This window comes from Maylandia zebra, linkage group LG13, assembly GCF_041146795.1.
Source record: "Maylandia zebra isolate NMK-2024a linkage group LG13, Mzebra_GT3a, whole genome shotgun sequence".
NCBI classification, from domain to species: Eukaryota; Metazoa; Chordata; class Actinopteri; order Cichliformes; family Cichlidae; genus Maylandia; species Maylandia zebra.
The window spans coordinates 9381017-9398739 of record NC_135179.1 but is presented as its reverse complement, the minus strand read 5'-3'; the positions used below and the strand labels follow the sequence as shown (position 1 = coordinate 9398739).

Below are 17723 nucleotides of genomic sequence, written 5' to 3'. Positions count from 1 at the left end.
CTACCTCTTTTTACACCTGCTTCTTTTTTACAATAAGTAAATTAAATCTGTAATTTAACCTACTTTTGCCCCTGTCTTTTGCTTTGTTAGGTTTCTGTTTTCTTTCTCCACCACTGAACATTAAAACACATGTTTTCTGACACGGAGGAGTATTTTTTTTTCCAAAGCTCTCTTCATCTCACTTAAGCAAATTGTTTGAGGCTTTTAAATCATTTCATACGTGCAGCTGATCCAAAACTACTAAAGTGTGGGAGGCTGCAGTCGTGAGTAGATGTAACAACTTAACCCCTGCGACCTCAGCTGTCCTGCCTGTGCAAATAAAACGTCAGCATCCGGCTGTGGAGCCCCTCCTCTGACAGCTCCTCTTCCTTCTCTTCACACGGGACTTGACTGGCACAAGGAATGGATCCAGTGTTTTAATCTGTACCCATAACCATGCTGACACTGGTATGTGTGTGAACGAGTTGCATAGGTTTACTGCATAGCCTGTGTTTAACAGAGAGAATCAAAAGCCACCACAGCAGACAGTGAAATAAGAGCTACTTCCAGAAACCCTTGCTTAATCAGTGCACCAACACCACCTACACACTTCTACTGACAGGTGATCTGCACACCAAAAAGGGAAAAGCAGAGACGAATTTTTGAGGGTTGTCACTGTATATGAGTGCTCAAAAAGCTTTCTCTAAAAATATGACCACAACTGTTGGATGTGGATAATAGATACAGTTTACAGTACGTGTGTGTCATGTTGATAAACATCCTAGGATTCGTAAGAGCAATAGAACAACAAATTGTGATAGTTTAGCTAGATCTTGACAGCTATGAGCAAGAAAAGCTTTGCTTGAATGTTAGCAATAATCCATGGCTAATGGAAACTGCATGAAGAAAGAGGAAGCTGGATGCTATTTTTTTTTAATCAGAAATTTTGATCATGAAGCATTTTCACACCAGAAAAATAACCAAAAAGGAAGAAAAAACAAGCTGTGGTCAGTAGAGGACTGGTTTGAATTTAAGAACTGCAACATGTCAGCTTTAAAATTGTCCCTTCAGGGCTTTTCCCAGTGCCACTCTCTGTAGAAAGAAGTGATGAAAGAACCAAGATCATGCAAGGGAGCAGCAGTTATTACATTTTTCCATTTTCAGCTGACAGTCTGCTGCTCATCTTAAAGAGCTCAAAAACTGCTGGAGCTACCAATAATGTCCTGGAGGATAGTAGCATTGCACTGTGTCTGCTTTTTCTGAACACTAGCACACATGCTTGTTATATTCTAACCTTTTCAGCTTTGTGTTCTTAGTCTTTTCTGCACACCTGGAGCAACAGGTGGTCACATTCAAAAAGTAACATATTCATTCCATTTAAATGTATCAACAACTGGCATAAGACCTTCAAGATAAATAAGGTTAAATCAAAAAGTGTTTACATGATTTTTTGACATGTTGGATGTTTAGAGGAAGATGCAAACATCTTCCATAGAGAAGAAGAAACCACAGAGAGTGATATATAAATGTATCATGACCCAAACTGATCATTATCATCAGCAGAAAAATCAATACAAATTTTGATATCTTGTGTGTTCACTTTTATCCCTGCCTAACAAAATATTTTACTGATTCAGCTTTCAGAGGTGGGGAACTCCTATTCAATCGGAAAGCATAAACATGAGATTCTAAACGACTTGTAGTGTTTAGTTCTGTGCTGCACAAGCATAAGTACTCACACAAAAGCGTGGTAAACAAAAGCCCATTCCCTCGGTCTTTCCAAAACGTTGTAGAGGTAATTCTGGAGCCGCCGGTAGCGTGCGTTTCTGCGGTTGCTCTGCGCGCTGTAGGTCAGCGGCTTCCCCAGCAGACTCAGGCGGGCGCCCTGTTTCCTCTCCGCTCCCACCGCACCTGCCGCGGCTGGAGACAGGAGACCGTCCCCGACACCCACAACGTTATTCATAGTCTGCCGTCCGCACTCCACATCTTTTAGTGGGTAGTCCTGCCCCCGACGTCCAGTCGAGGTCTTTAGCCAGATCCCGCTGCCGCCGCTTTCGTCGCCGGTATGACTTCGCGGCATGGCATAACTAGCGCAAGCGTGGAGTGCGCTGGGAGACCGGCAGGCATTCACGTGTGGCCAAGTGCTTTTGGGCCAGAGGGTGTGTGGCTACTTTGACTTTCACTACACACTAAGTACAACAAAGCAGTGGATGAAGAGTTAAATAACTAATCTATTGGCTGAACAGTTTCACGGTCTGGCTTGAACACTTTGGCCATCTGCGCGAAGCTGAAGAAGAGTTGGGTTATGAAGGTGTGGATCCATCGATACATTTGACGGGGGGGAGGGTTCTCCCACACTCTCTTTGTTACTCAACTCACTCTCACGCCGGTTTGGCTCTTTCTGGCAAAGTGTGTGAAGCCTGCCGGTGCTCTGCTAGTCATGGTGCTCTTTTACGCATCAGACGGGAAGGGCGCAGCACCACCCGCGCCACGAGATTATTAGATGTCGTAAATCTGGACTTGAACGATAGCAGATTTTCAATCTGGGTGATAAATGTTAACCGAAGAAACGTCAAGAGAGATATATATGCACCGATGACGCAGATTTTACGCAGGTGATGAAACTGCCCAATAACCCCCCAAAGAGTGATCACTGTGCTTGGTTTATGTAAGAAAATGCATCAAATAGCAAAATAAAGATACCTTATCTACAGCTAATAACATAGTTTCTTTGAAACGCTTCTACAAAGAAAGAAAGTCCCTCTGGGGGTAAGACTTTCAGAGGAAGTTAACTATGAAGTAGTAGCCTGTAAAGGGAAATACTAAAGAGTGTACAAGGATTAACCTACACACATATGCCTAAATAAAACTTGAATGACTGCTTACACTTAAAGGAGAATGAACAGCACATTAACATTATTACATACTAGGAGAAACAGAGTTTACAGTAAACAGAACTGGACTCAGCAGCTGTAGAAAAGATGGTCCGCTCGGTCCAAAACTATTTCCGCCCAAAACAGAATATGCTTTGCTGGTAACAGCTGCGTCACGCTCTTCCCTACTGACCGATCACGTGACCCGTGGAGAACTACTGCCTTATTTTCCACCTTTACTGGATACATCCAGTTAAATGTACACGATGTGTTCTCGAAAAAAAAACATGAATTAGGCTTGAATTTAAGAGCTGTAATTAATTATTTATTTAATTGCTTGCTTGCCATAATAACTTAAACAACTTCGGTAGCCCTGAAGCTGAATGGTTTTTTACTCTAAACCTTCTATCTGATCACTTTTCACTAACTTCTTTTGTATTTAATTACAACTAAGTATTTTCAGGCCCAACTTAACAGCTTTTGTATTAGTAATAGTTGTAGAAGTGATGGCCATCAGTTTCCACCACGTTAGCTAGAAAAACAATACAGTTATTATTCGCGTACATGGCTTGTTCCAGTTCCAATCCAAGCCTGACCTCTAGTGGTCAATCATAGGACGTACGGGGGTTACCCACTTCATGGCCTGCGCCACAGCGTCTATCTAGACCAGGGGTAGGCAACTCCAGGCCTCGAGTGCCGGTGTCCTGGAGGTTTTAGATGTGTCCATTATCCATCACAGCTTATTTAAAGGGCTAAATGACTCCTCAGCATTTCTTGAAGTTCTCCAGAGGCCTGGTAATGAACTAATCATTTAATTCAGGTGTGTTAACCCAGCGTGCGATCTAAAACCTGCAGGACACCGGCACTCGAGGCCTGGAATTGCCTACCCCTGATCTAGACGTTCTTGAATTTTCTCATGAATATTTCCATTTTATCGTGGTTTTGACTTTTGATTGATTTGATTGAGCATACATGAAGACATTTTCTTTCTTTCTTTCTCTCTGGTTTATCCCTATCAGTTAAAGTGTTTTATTCATATTTATTTTTTGATATAAATCATGGCTGGAGGAATGATTTAAAAAGAGGAAAATGTAATTTCATGTTCAATTTTTTATGAATATACACTACAGGTCAAACGTTTTAGAACACCTAAATTTTTCCAGTTATTTATTGCAATTCCAGTCGTAAAAACCCATGAATGGATAGCTTGAAATGGTACAAAGGTAAGTGGTGAACTGGCAAAGGTTAAAAAAAGGGTAAGTTTACCCAAAAGTGAAAAATAATGTACATTTTCAGAATTATACAAAAAAGGCCTTTTTCGGGGGACACATAATGGGTTAACAATTTAAAGCTGTTCTGCAGCAATAGACGTTGATCAAGCCTTAAAAGCTGGTCTACTAATTCCTACAGGTGTTCCAACTTTTCTGGATTACTTACAAGCGCCTCTGTCTGCATAAAAGCAGTGTTGGAACATACTGTGGTACCATAGCCTCGTGAGCATCAGCTGAACAGTATTGTACTGCAGAAAGTTGTGTGTTGCTACCAAAATGGCGAGAAAAAGACAATCAACAATGGAAGAGAGACAAAACATCATAACATTTAAAAATGTAGGTCAGTCCTACAGAGAAATTGCAAAGAATCTCAAGGCGTCAGTGAGTACAGTTTCCTTCACCATCAAAAGGCACTCAGAAAATGGGGCAAACTCTGACAGGAAGAGGTCTGGCAGACCCAAAGCCACAACTGAATCAGGGGACAAGTTTCTAGGAGTTAACAGCTTGCATGATAGGGGGCTCAACAGCTTCAAGCATAGCTTAATAGTGGTCGTAATAAGCAAGTCTCAGTTTTAACTACAGAGAAGACTTCGAGCTGCAGGTTTGACAGGATGAGTTGCAGCAAGAAAGCCATTCCTAAGATGCCAGAATAAGACAAAGAGGCTTGTCTGGGCCATGAAAGACTGGAAGAAGGTATTATGGACTGATGAAACAAAATTTGAAATCTTCAGTTCATCACACAGGATCTTTGTACACCATTGAGTAGGCGACAGGATGGTTCCACAGTGTGTGGCATCAACTGTCAAACATGCAGGAGGAAGTGTGATGGTCTGGGGCTGTTTTATTGGATCCAGGGTCAATGACTTGTACAGCGTGAGAGGCACCCTGAACCAAAACAGCTACCACAGCATTCTGCAGCGGCATGCAACACTCTCTGGTCGGCCCCTAGTTGGTCAGGGGTTCATCCTACAGCAAGATAATGATCCACAACATAAGTCCAAGCTATGCCAGAAACTTACTTAGGAAAAAAGAACAAGACAGTAAGCTTGAAAGTATGGAGTGGCCAGCATAGTCTCTCCCATCGAGCTGGTCTTGGGACGAACTGGAAAGAAGAGTGAAAGCAAAGCAACCTACATGTGCCCCACATTTATGGTAATCTCTGCAACAGATATGAGAAGAGCTTTCGATTTTTATTGTAATGTGCCACCGGGGTGTTCAGCTGTTATATCTGCCAAAGGTGGCTACTTGAGTCAAAGGTTTAGAATAAAGTTTGGTTTCTAAATTGATTCCATGATTTCTTTTTTAACTCTTATTGCTTATTTGTACTATGCTTTCATTTCAGAGCTCAATGAGACATTAAACTGCATAATTTTCAATAAAAACCTGAAAAAATTGGGGTTTTCTAGTGTATATAGATAACACTTCTCTTTTCAATAAATAGATTCGAAACTACTGCCAGCTAGACTAATGCTGTTTACTGTACACTGACTAATTTCAGTCATTCGGCTCTGTGAACAGAATTTGAGACCAGGTTTGTTTCTTCGTGCATTTGGGGGTTAAAATTCAAACTGCTTCATTTTAAGGGTTTTTGTGACGATGTGTCACTTTCGACGCCTAACCCAAGAAGAGCTGTGCGCGGTGTTAAGAGTATTCAAGGATTAATCGGTCCTTTGAGGATCACTTTAAGTGCTCCGCTGTCTTAACTGGCACGACTTCAGGACCAAGGACAGCGAGACACAAATTTTACATTGGTCGATGACAACGTAGATATACATAGATATAAAGAGAGAGAATAGATGACCTATTATACTAGCAGCATTGGTTGTGTTGCAAGCAAACAGTGACGATAGGTGAGAGAGCGATCGAGAGGATGGTGGCTATAGTCGGTGATAGAGTGTGTATAGAGAGAGAGGGAGAGAGAGACAGTGCAACGGTTGGGATTAGGTTTATATTCTGGAGGTTGGACGGGATTACGCAGCGCAATTCCCCGTGCTGCGCGGTGCTCTCTGGGATTCACCACACGGCATTTCTCAGTTTCCACGAACTGATCGACGATCCCTCCCACACCCCGCGGTCCTCCAGAGATACACTAGCTATATGGAAACATGGCCAACGTTCCGCAGATCGTGAAAATTGGGATTTCACTGAAGATGCTTCCTAACAACACAGCCGTGTACTTCAAATCCGACGGGACCCGGTTCGGACAGACCCGAACCATCAAGCTTCTGACCGGGTCGAAGTACAAAATCGAGGTGGTTGTTAAACCAGGAGCGGTCGAGGCCACGTAGGTAGCCCATGTGGATTTTCCTGACCAGGTCATAACCCAACCAAACTGCTAGGAAACCTATTAATCCAGGGAGGCAAATATCACGTCCAGATCACCATATTCTAAATCTATATTCTATTTTTGGAAACGCAAAGATCATTTCATTTATCAAAGAGCGTCGCTGACATATTTTCAGGCATTCAGATAAACGTTATTGGAGGATGGCGATAAAAGCTCAGAAAGCCTTTCAAATAATGAAGATTTTTCCTTCTGTCTGATTTGCTATTTTTGATGATATTTTCCCTTTAAATAATTATTTCTATAGCGACCTGTGGGGTTGTATGACGTTGTTTTACGAATATTTTATTAATCCTCCCTGAATTTACTAAATATTGGGACTTCTTTGTCGTATTGTTTGTTTCTGATTTAATGTATTTCCCATTTAAAGCGAAATAGCCTGCACTACAGCACCACTGCTTTTCTGCTTCATCTGCACTGAGAGTAATTAGATACATGTCTTTGTTGTAACTGACCAAGGATAAGGCAGACGCACTGATACCACTGACTTTAGCAGATATGCTGAAGAGAAGGCAAGTGCAGATTTTAAACCTGCAGTCGATTACAACGATGTTCTGATGGTCTCTGTATTTTAGGCTTGATTTTGATTTTCAAGCCTAAAATACAGAGAGCCTAAAACAACACACCCCTTTTCCTCTTTTAAGTAGCTTTCAATAATAATAATAATAATAATAATAATAATAATAATAATAATAATAATAATAATAATAATAATAATAATAATAATAATAATAACTGAATTAGAAGCAAGCCTTGCTGGAGCGCTCAACGGGGTAAAGAGACTGTTTCCAAGTTCAACGTTCAAAAGTTGGATTTTACGTGGAGCACATAAAGGCAGCATAAACCCCAACTGGCTGCACGTCAAATCCCCCGCAGATTAGGACTCCAGTGTTTGGGCTTTGTGGCACCGCCCTCCTGGGATTTGCCTACAATTCATGATTATGTAATGTGAGTTGTCGTACTCGCATCTCCCAATAAGGATTAGCGTCGGATATTTAACTACCAGGATGTAAAAACATCACTGAAGGAGCACTCCAATATAAAACTAGGTCACACACGCAGTGATGCATAGGTGGTGTTGAACTGAATGTGGGGCAAGCCAGTGAAGCCCAGCTGTAGCCCTATTTCACCAACTGATTTGTCAACACAAGGCTCTCTCTCTCTCTCTCTCTCTCTCTTCCTCTTCCTCTGATTTTCTCTCTCCCTCCCTCTTTGTGTAAAACTATTTTCATTCATGCATTTCATACCTTTGCTGTTTTGTGATGATTCTATTTTTGCTGTGTGATCTGGTCAATGCAGGTCAATGAGCGTGGGTGGGGTGACCTTCCCCCTGGAGCAGCAGTCTAAAGACCCACAGTCTGTGGTCTATACTGGCCTGTACGAGACAGAAGGTGTGGCACATACCAAAAGTGGAGAGAGGCAACCAGTTCAGGTCAGCATACAGGTATGGATACACTGTGCACAGCACAGAGGTGGAAGAACTGTTCTCGTGTGTTTAGGAATTATGTTTTGATATGAGCTGGTAAAGAAACCTGATGAAGAGCTTCCCTGTTCCCAGTAAGCTCTTTAAAAAAAATTCTAATTCTTTAACGATGGTTTTATCATTCATGTATCTTCAATTTGGATTTTGGTTCTCTTGATTGACTTTTTATCAGTTTTGCAAGTCATGTTTACAGTTCCACTCATTTTAAGACGTTAAACATGGTAGTGTTTTGTGTTTTTCATTGTAGCAACCAAGGCCCTTTTTGGCTCCAGAAATAACCAGATCATCTATTTATTCTTAATCTGGATGCATTTAGACTACTTACCTGGTCTTCTTAATATATCTCTAGATCCTCCACCAGCTTTGTTGTGTCATATCTTACAATTACTTCAACATAATAATAACTGTGGCACACATTTTTACTGAAAATAGGAATAAATGGGATGGAGACAGATTAAAATCAAAACCTGCTGATAGAAAGATTTGGTCTTCACCAGCCCTTTAATCACCAAGTGATCTCATCTGTGTTCAGCCACTTCACCTTATCTATATCTGTGTTTCATAATGTTCTTATAATCCTGAGATTAATGTCAAGTGATGGTCTTACCATGCCTGTTTATGTTGTCATGGTTCTGGTTCTGGCAGTGTTTCTATGGTTACAGAGTATCTTGATAGCCTCATTTTTTTATCCAAGGTTACCAGGTAGATGATGAATGTTTCGAGGGTGGAAATATAACCTATTTAGGGTTTCAACTCTGCTCTGTCTTCCAGTGAACAGTAAAAATATCAAGTATTGAATTTCCTGGAGCCCATGGTGATGTTTTATTCTTAATCAGCTTTGCGAAACCCAGAAATGTCTCTAATGTTCTAACACAGGTGGCTAAGAAATAAACCCAAAAAGGTTAACAGTGACTGCGGTCAGTTGTGTGTTAACAGAGTTTGTTAATACACTTGGATTAAGATTGGAACTTAACACTGAACTAATAGAAGTAATTCTGTCAAACTTTCTACTATGTTTTATGCAAATGAGGACCCAGATGAAGGACACATGAGGCAGGAATACACCAAAATCCCAGTTTAATGCTAAGCTGATTCAAACTCACAATAAGCCAAACGGAGAAATCAGGAATCCAAGAATACAGATGGACTGACAATTTACACAGGACATACATATTCATGTGTGTGTGGGTGTGTGGGTGTGCAGAGAGTAATTGAATAGACAAGACTAATTAAAGAAGGAAAGACAATCACAATGGAGGGAAAGCAACCTCATGATATACAGTGAGTCTCAGCTGGTATGTCCTTGATTCCTTTCCTTGCGTTCTCAAGTCTTAGGTCCTCTTATGCCTGAGGGAGAAACATGACATGTGAGGAGTTGAGGCATTTAATCAAAAAGAAACATTATGTTAAAGTGATTTTAATCGGTGATGTGTGGCACAGCTGCATCACCGGTCCATTGATTTGTGATAGCCTGATACAGTATTTTATGAGCGTAGGAGTACCTAAGACTACTTTTATATTTACACCTACATTTAAGCATATTCACAACTTATATATTATATATTTATATCATATCTCAGTATTTGTGTAATATTACTGTTGTGATCAGAAGGCTATATATATTCATCATGGTCATGAATGTCATGTTAATTTTGAACTTTTAATTACTTTTTCCAGGGTGGATTGATTGTAAAGCATATGTCTTTAATGACTTCAAAAAAACAACAATTAGATGCACAAGTTTAATCATCTCTGTCCTTTTCTCACTCCACATGCCACTGCCATTCTTGTTAATAGCCATCGATTACTGTAATTTACTTCTTTTCGGTCTTACTCTAAAATCCATCCACAAGCTCCAACGCATCCAGAACTCTGCTGCCCATATTATCACCAGGACCCCTTCTATCCATCACATCACTCTTGTCCTGCAGCAGCTTCATTGGCTCCTGGTCAAATATCGCATCAATTTCAAAATACTTTTGTATACGCTTAAGGCAATTCATCATCTCTCCCTTCCATATCTCTCTGATTTGGTTCAGATCACCATCCCATCTCGGTGTCTCAGATCTTCTTCTTCTCTTTCTCTCTCTGTCCCCTCTCCCCGTCTTGCCCATCTTTCCACCATGGGGAGCAGGGCTTTCAGTTGGTCTGCTCCTCGACTCTGGAATTCCCTACTTCCTGATTAAGGAAATATCACTTTCTTCTCTCTTTAAGTCTAGACTCAAAACTCACTTGTTCAAATTTGCTTATCCCACATAACCTTTCTACTCTGCTATTTTAAATTTGTTTTATGTGTTGTGCTGTGTACAGTGTCCTTAAGTGTTCTGAAAGGCGCTTTCAAATAAAATGTATTATTATTATTATTATAAGTTTGAATTTATTTATATTTTCTGTAATCCACACAGAGTCAAAAGTATATATATAAATTCTTCTCTTGTGTCCTCTACCAGAGGCCTGGGAGCTTGAGGGTCCTGCGCAGTATCTTAGCTGTTCCTTACTGCGCTCTTCTGGACAGAGATCTTGGATGTTGTTCCTGGGATCTGCTGGAGCCACTCACCTAGCTTGGGAGTCACTGCACCTAGTGCTCCGATTACCACTAGGACCACTGTTACCTTCACCCTCCACATCTTCTCGAGCTCTTCTCTGAGCCCTTGGTACTTCTCAAGTTTCTTGTGTTCCTTCTTCCTGATGTTGCTGTTATTCTGTATCGCTACACCTATCACTATGGCCATCTTCTTCTGCTTTCTGCTTGTCTACCACCACTATGTCTGGTTGGTTTGCCACCACCATTTTGTACGTCTGTATCTGGAAGTCCCACAAGATCTTAGCTCGGCCACTCTCCACCAAGATCTATCTCAATTTTGGTAGCCATAAACAAGATCCTGGCATTATTATGGCTGGATATTTGACCACTGTTTGTGACAGAGTTGGTAGAGTTCATTTAAACTGGTTTGTTTGCTGACATGGACTGAGCTTTGATGTGTGTTTCCAGTTATTGTCCTGCTGGAACACCCAACTCTGTCTAAGTTTCAACCATCTAGCTGTTGATTTGAGGCAAGGTTGAAGAATTTGGAAGCAGGTCTCCTCCTTCTTTATTCCATCAATTTTGTGCAATGTACCAGTAATAATGGCAGCAAACGGCCCCCAGATCATGATGTTACCACCACTGTGTTTGACGGTTGCTACAGTGTTCTTAGGTTTGAAATCCTCATCTTTATTCCTCAGAACATACCTCTTCTCACTGCGGCCAAAGTAGCTCAATCTTTATTTTGTCCTATCAAAAACTTTTTTCCAGAAGGCAATCCGCTTGTCCATATAGGCTGAAGGTGTTGGATTTTCAATTAAATTTCAAGGGGCAGGTCTGTACCATCTCGCTCCACAGTGACATAAAACTTTTCACTGTGAACAGTGATGCTGGTTTTCCAGCAGTTTGCAGTTCATGGCAGGCTTGAGCCTTGGTAGTAGTTCCTGAACATCTCAGTCAACTTCCTCTCATCTCAGGGTGACAGTTTTGGGTATTGGCAAAGTAGTGACAAATCCAACTAAGTTTTAATATATAGAATTGTTTCAACAGGTGATCTTGGACTCTCAAATGGAATCGCAAATCTCAAGAAGACCTTCTTTCTTAGACTTCAGTGAGCTCCATGGACTATCCCATTGTTTTGAATATCCAGTGAGTGCTGTCAAACAAATAGTTTTTATGCTGGCAAATAAGAAGTTAATCGGCCTTAGCCTTTGCCAAGTTAAGACAGTTTAACTTAACAGGTTAAAGTGATAACTTAAAGAACCGTCAGCACCCCATGTATATATTTTATCACATGCACTGCCCACTCAGTCACAGCTTTTCATGCACCATGGATAAAAACACTTCCCTGAAGATTCACTTTGTATCTTTAATCGCAGCTTCTCCAGCATCCTCCGCTTTCCTTGCTCAAGTTCCATTTTAGAAAGTGTGACATCATTGAAGATGGTACATTTTTCTTTCAGCAAGCAGCACTACATAGATTTTTATGGCAATGAGAACACCTAATGCTAAGATTTTACATGAAAATACATTAATATATATTAATAAATTTAAAGTTTCTGGTTTTCTGGCAGTAAAATGAAATATAAATACATTATGAAATACTGTGTTATTTGTGTCTACATACATTTATATGTGTGACCCATCTGTTGAGTTCACACGCTGAGGCCTATGGGATGATCTGGTGTGTGTGTTTGGAAGTGTGTGTGTGTGTGCGTGTGCGTGTGCCTGTGTGTGCATCCATCTGTGCTGTCAGTATGCTCCCTTTTCACTGCATCTTCAAATGATTTTACACATGATGCAACAGGAGTCTGTGCCTTTATAGAGAGAGTACCCATGCATGTTCCAGTCTACCACACTGCATGTGCTCTACATCATTGTGTGCGCCAGTGTATGCACACAGTGGTACATCTGCTTCTGCTTCAGTTCACAGAGGCGGGAATGTTTGAAACGGTGTGGCAGGTGAAGTACTACAACTACAACAAGAGGGATCACTGCCAGTGGGGAAACAGCTTCAACAGCATTGAATACGAATGCAAACCCAACGACACGCGTACGCTCATGTGGGTCAACAAGGAGATGTTTGTGTGATGGTCTGAAAGATTTTTTAAATCATCTGCATGTTGTTTTGAAATGAAGACAATTCTGTGGTTTTACTCTGTTTTCTGTCTGTCTGCAATCTGCCAATATCGGAAAAACTAAAGGTATTTGAAGAGAAAATGCAGGATTTCCCTCCATTATGCCCTCAAGAATGTGTTCAGGCTCCTGCTAATTCATTTCTAATGGTTTGAAATATAAAATGCAGTGATGTTTCCAGTCTTTTCGCATTTATTGAGGCTAAAATTAAATGAAGTTTTATGAGGCAAATATTTTTTTTCACATGCAGTTTTTTTGTGACATCTGGTAAACCCCAAGTGTGACAAGAGTTACATGTATGTACATTGGTGTATGTGTGTGAGAGTGCCTGTGTGTTTAGTTACAGTATCTGTTTACATATGGTGCTTGTACAGACGTGCATGTACTTTGAAGCTACTGAACGTCTACAGAGAGTTTCATTTCAAAATCCAAACTTTCCACAAAAGGAAACACAGAGCATTCTAGTGTGGTTAAAGAAATTCTTCAGACATGCCTAAAAATGAATTACATCATTCTCTGTCTGATTTAACAAGTGCAGTAATTTATACAAGAATCAAAACAACTGTTTCTGTCACTGTAATATAAATTTAGAATTCAGTTCGGTTCAATTGAATTCAGCTTCATTTATGCTGTGCCAAGGCTGAAGGCTGTTCTTATTATCCAAACAGCTGTTTTGTTGGTGCTGTTGCCATTTTAAGTCATTATTGACTGCTTCTATGCAAACTTTGGTTAGTTGTTGTTACCCAAAATCATAACTGTCTTGTTTGATAAATGTTTTCAGCCCATATCATTTTGCAATGGATTGCACTTGTGAGTCTTGTGAGTCAGCAACCATGAAATTATCGAAACTTTGCTGTCACACTTCGAGTGATTTTTAAAATAGTCCCAATTTTGGAATGAAACCCTCAGGGTAGTGTTGTGGATCACTGTGTTTTATCATTTGTGTAATACAGTGTGGCAAATAGGAGTTTTGGATTTGGGTGAAGTTGTGCCCCTGTCTAGTGTATGTTTATTCTCTCTACCTCTAACAGTGGTCCTTGCCACGGATATTTGTGCATAAAGACAAATAATTTATTTGGAATATTTGGACCATTTTGTTCTATTTAATGTGGTAAATATATGATATTTTAAAAAATGTATTTTTGTACAGTGAGTGGACCATGTGAAATGTTTTTACGTTACTGTGTGTACTTTGTAGAAATGACAACTATTTTCAATTAAATACTTTACTTACCTATGCAAGAAATTGGTGTCAAATGTGATGTTAAAATTTTTCTGTGGTGAAGTTTATATTCAGTATTGTTCTGACCTTTTTTGTGATAGTGTTGACTGTTTACATTGTAGACATTAAAATGAAAAATCTTTTTGCGTGGCACACTCATTCTGTGCTATGTTTAAGATTAGGAATAAAACTTTGTTATGCAGCAATAAGCTTATGTTGCTGGTGGGGAGCGGGGGGGCTTTGCTTAATGGACGGAGCATTTCTTCTCCAATCTTCTCTTTTCACTTTCAGTGTGTTTTTCCCACTGTCACTAAGTGCTTCGTCATAGAAGTTTGTGTTATTATTGGAGTTTCTTTCTAAAACTGTAGGGTCTTTACCTTACAATATAATAGACCTTGAGGTGAATGTTGTCGTGAATTGGCGCTGTATACATTTTTAAAAAATGGAATGGAATTAGGAACAAACAAAGAATCCATGCACATCCTCCGAAAAAAGTATAGTACAGAAGAAAATGGCTGACACAAAGGAAACCATACTGCAGAATCACATTATGTGCATACTCGCACAAAACATATTGCTGTTGTTTGGGTCATGTTTATAGGTGATTTATTAAGGCGTTTGGGGATAAATACAAGGATAAGACAATCTAGAAACAAGCACATTGTCAAAAAGAAGAATTTTGCATAAACAACATGAAATCATAGACCCATTCTGTCTTGTATAAGTGGTTCAGACTATTGGTGGTGTAAATGTGAGGGGGTATTTTCTTGGGATACCTTGGGCTCCGTAGGACCACTAAGCCTTATTTAAACACCACACTCTACCTGAGTATTACTGCTGACCATGTCCATCCCTTTATGACTACAGTGTACCCATCTTTTGACATCTTGCTGCTTCCAGCATGATAATGTACCATGTCACAAAGGTAAAATCACCTCAGACTATTTTTTTTAATGTGAAATTAAGTTTGGTATGCTTATCTGGTCTTCACACTCACCAGCTCTCAATCCAGTATTGCACATTTGGCAAGTGGTGAAACAGCAGGTGCATATCAAGGAGATTCAGTAGGTGAATCTGCAGCAACTGTGTGAAGCTACCGTGTCAATATGGAACACAATCGCCGAGGAATAATTCAAGCACTTTAGGGCATTATAGCAAAAATGAACTCCATGTAAAACTTGGATATACTGAGGTTCAGGAGACGAAGGCTAGATTGGCCACTTCTTGTAGTACAGTCATAAAGCCAGTTGGGGGAGCACGTGCACAAACTTGTACTCGAAGCAGGAATACAAATAAATAAATAAATCGATAGACCCAGCAGTTCCCGGATGTACAGTACTGCTGCACCTCCCCCCCTTCGACGCTTCTCTCCTCCCCTCCGCCACCGCCTGCTTGTCAAACCGAACCTCCTCCTCCGCTTACTGTCCCCTCCCAGCGGGTCTCCCTCCCTTCAGCCACTGCAGTGAAAGCCTCGGTGAAGGAGAGAGAAACGGTTAAGAGATCCTGAACCTGGGTGTAAAGCCAGGACGAGAGCCGAGAGCACCTACAGCGTATTTTTCTTGTATTTCTCGCCACAGCTCGGCGGCCTGCTGACTTCTGCTGTTGTAACCTCCTTTTCCGTTCACATCGCTTGGATTTCATCATCCGACCTGCAAGATGGTAAGCAGCAACGACTCTTATTTTCAACCTCCGCCGACTGGTGAACACACCAGTGGACAGGCCTGTGCTTTAATGTGTCGAATATAGCTCAGTTTTGACAGGTTCTCGCTCGTAGCGAGCGTTCCGCTTTGAGTGAACGGTCGAAAAAACGTAGAGCTGTGGCGAGAAGGAAACGCTTTTCTCACCCACTTTTGGCTCCCTGTCGCGCTCTCTGTGCAATACCCCAGGGCTGACAGTAGCCTGCAGCTTGTGGCCCAGATATTTCTTATCCCTTCTCGACATAGCCTACACTCTTATTAGCAACTAGGCCTGTGCAAATGAGTTTTCGAAACAAAAATACACGCTTATTAAGCCTAGGCTGGCGACTATTTGTGGCACATTTGACACAGCAGACAGGAAAATGTAACGGCTGCTTATGTTAGGTCTTTGCTCCTACTATATCGCACTGCATTCAAATATATAACATCCATCTCGGTGTGTTTTCTAGATAGCATGGCGCTGTGTTGATGGTTGCAACATTGTTTCGTCTGAGCCACTAAACTGTGATAAGTGCAATAATCGGCCGAGGCTACATTTGTATCATTTCTACCTGTGGTTGTAGAGGAGGCTTCCATAGTAGGCCACAGGCTTGTTCCTGCAACACACACTTCATACGATTGTTTGGTGTACGTGTGTGCCTATACATCGAGGGATATATATATATATATATATATATATATATATATATATATATATATATATATATATATATATATATATATATATATATATATATATAACGGCTGCTTATGTTAGGTCTTTGCTCCTACTATATCGCACTGCATTCAAATATATAACATCCATATATATATATATATATATATATATATATATATATATATATATATATATATATATATATGACTTGCTTCTAAAAACTGTAACCCAAATGCTTTTTACAGTAGGGTTGTTAAACATGTGGCCCGAGGACCAAAAGCAGCCAACTAGAGGGTCCAATTCCACCCACCGGATAGCTTTGCAAAGACATTAATTACTCTCTTTATTTCAATAAAATGCACTGCAGTTCTTGGTCTGGCGACGTGATGCCAGCATTACTACACAGGAGAAATCATGTATGCAAAATAGTGGAAGTATTTTTAGATATAGCCAAATTTTTACAATTGTAAATGCATAAAATGCTATTTTTTTTTTGTCTATTTACAAAAACTGGACATGTAAGAGTTTTGTGCCTATTTTAGATCCACTGTGATCTGTGAATTGTAATGTACATGTAATGACGGTTGGACCTGCCAAATATAGTAAAATGGATGTGTTGAAATTCATTTGTTTTTACGTATTTATCTTAATTACACCTTCATTTTACAATTGATGGTTCATCGAATGTGAAAAAATGAACATTTGAAGAAGCTGCTTGTAGTTCTTTGCACTTATAAAAGAGAGGAGACATTTAAAGGGGTGTTTTTCATACAGGCTATTATGCAATAGTTTTACTGGTCTGGCCCACTTGAGATCAGATTGGGCCCATGAAAAAAAGTGAGTATGACACCTCTGCTTTACAGAGCAATTATAAACTTAAGAATGATTAAATTAATTCCTATTTTAATAAGAGAAGTAGTTAATTAGTAGTAGTAGTAGTACATAAGTAAATAAATTGTGTAAGCATAGGCTGATATAGGGAAAGAGGAGGCTAAGGGGGATGAAGGTGGGTCCTTCGATGGCTTTGAAAAATCCAGATTGGGGACAATAACTGAAAATGCTTCGTCGTCTTCAGGTTGAGGTAAGTACCAGGAATAAAGAGCAGTGATTGGTCATTAAATAGGCTGACCTTTGCATATTCAAGGCTAAGCCCCATATATAACCTCTAACCCAAATGTTGTCCCAAAAGCCTCATGTACACTACAGAATGACTGCAGACCGTATTTATTGACAGTTCACCCATGATATAAAATAAGCAGTATCAACCACATCAACACTAGCTATTGGTCTTATTTATAATCTGTCTAGGGAGGGAGAATTTCCTGTTTTCTTGTTGCCTGGAAAAGGAAAAATTAAAATATTAATTCTTAATTGGGTTATACTAACAACATGCTAACATGTTAGTTCATGCTAACACTTATGACATCTAAAAAGTAAACGGTTATTAGAAACAGTGTTAACATTTTCTTTATCTTTTTCTTCTATAAAATGTTAACCAAAGTCAGATAGTTTGTCATGACTTGGCTATTATTAGAC

The 17723-nt window shown here is 40.1% G+C and overlaps 3 protein-coding genes across 7 annotated transcripts in view; 2 read left to right on the top strand and 1 right to left on the bottom strand.

Annotated features, from left to right (window-relative positions):
* The window catches only part of kcnq5a (potassium voltage-gated channel, KQT-like subfamily, member 5a), a 119567-nt gene extending 117198 nt beyond the window's left edge, over window positions 1-2369 (bottom strand). For all 3 annotated transcript variants that reach the window (XM_004553439.4, XM_004553440.4, XM_004553441.4), the window contains exon 1: window positions 1719-2369. In XM_004553439.4, the coding sequence (XP_004553496.3) occupies window positions 1719-2059 (341 nt within the window). In that variant the 5' untranslated portion in view covers window positions 2060-2369. The remainder of the gene's footprint in view (window positions 1-1718) is intronic.
* Window positions 2370-5947: 3578 nt separating this feature from the next.
* Window positions 5948-13856, top strand: cnrip1b (cannabinoid receptor interacting protein 1b). 3 transcript variants are annotated; one of them, XM_076891484.1, is made up of 3 exons: window positions 5948-6407; window positions 7767-7911; window positions 11525-12394. In XM_076891484.1, exons 1-3 carry the CDS (start codon window positions 6229-6231, stop codon window positions 11705-11707), a joined length of 507 nt encoding a protein of 168 aa, XP_076747599.1. In that variant the 5' UTR covers window positions 5948-6228; the 3' UTR covers window positions 11708-12394. The 3 variants fall into 3 exon arrangements, with proteins under 3 accessions (XP_076747599.1, XP_004553500.1, XP_004553499.1); XM_004553443.3 differs by lacking the exon at window positions 11525-12394 and adding an exon at window positions 12401-13856 and having other exon boundaries at window positions 5963-6407; window positions 7767-7899; XM_004553442.3 differs by lacking the exon at window positions 11525-12394 and adding an exon at window positions 12401-13856 and having other exon boundaries at window positions 5982-6407.
* Window positions 13857-15209: 1353 nt separating this feature from the next.
* The window catches only part of ppp3r1a (protein phosphatase 3, regulatory subunit B, alpha a), a 31120-nt gene continuing 28606 nt past the window's right edge, over window positions 15210-17723 (top strand). The window contains exon 1 of the mRNA XM_004553445.5: window positions 15210-15491. Coding sequence (XP_004553502.1) covers window positions 15489-15491 — 3 coding nt within the window. The 5' untranslated portion in view covers window positions 15210-15488. The remainder of the gene's footprint in view (window positions 15492-17723) is intronic.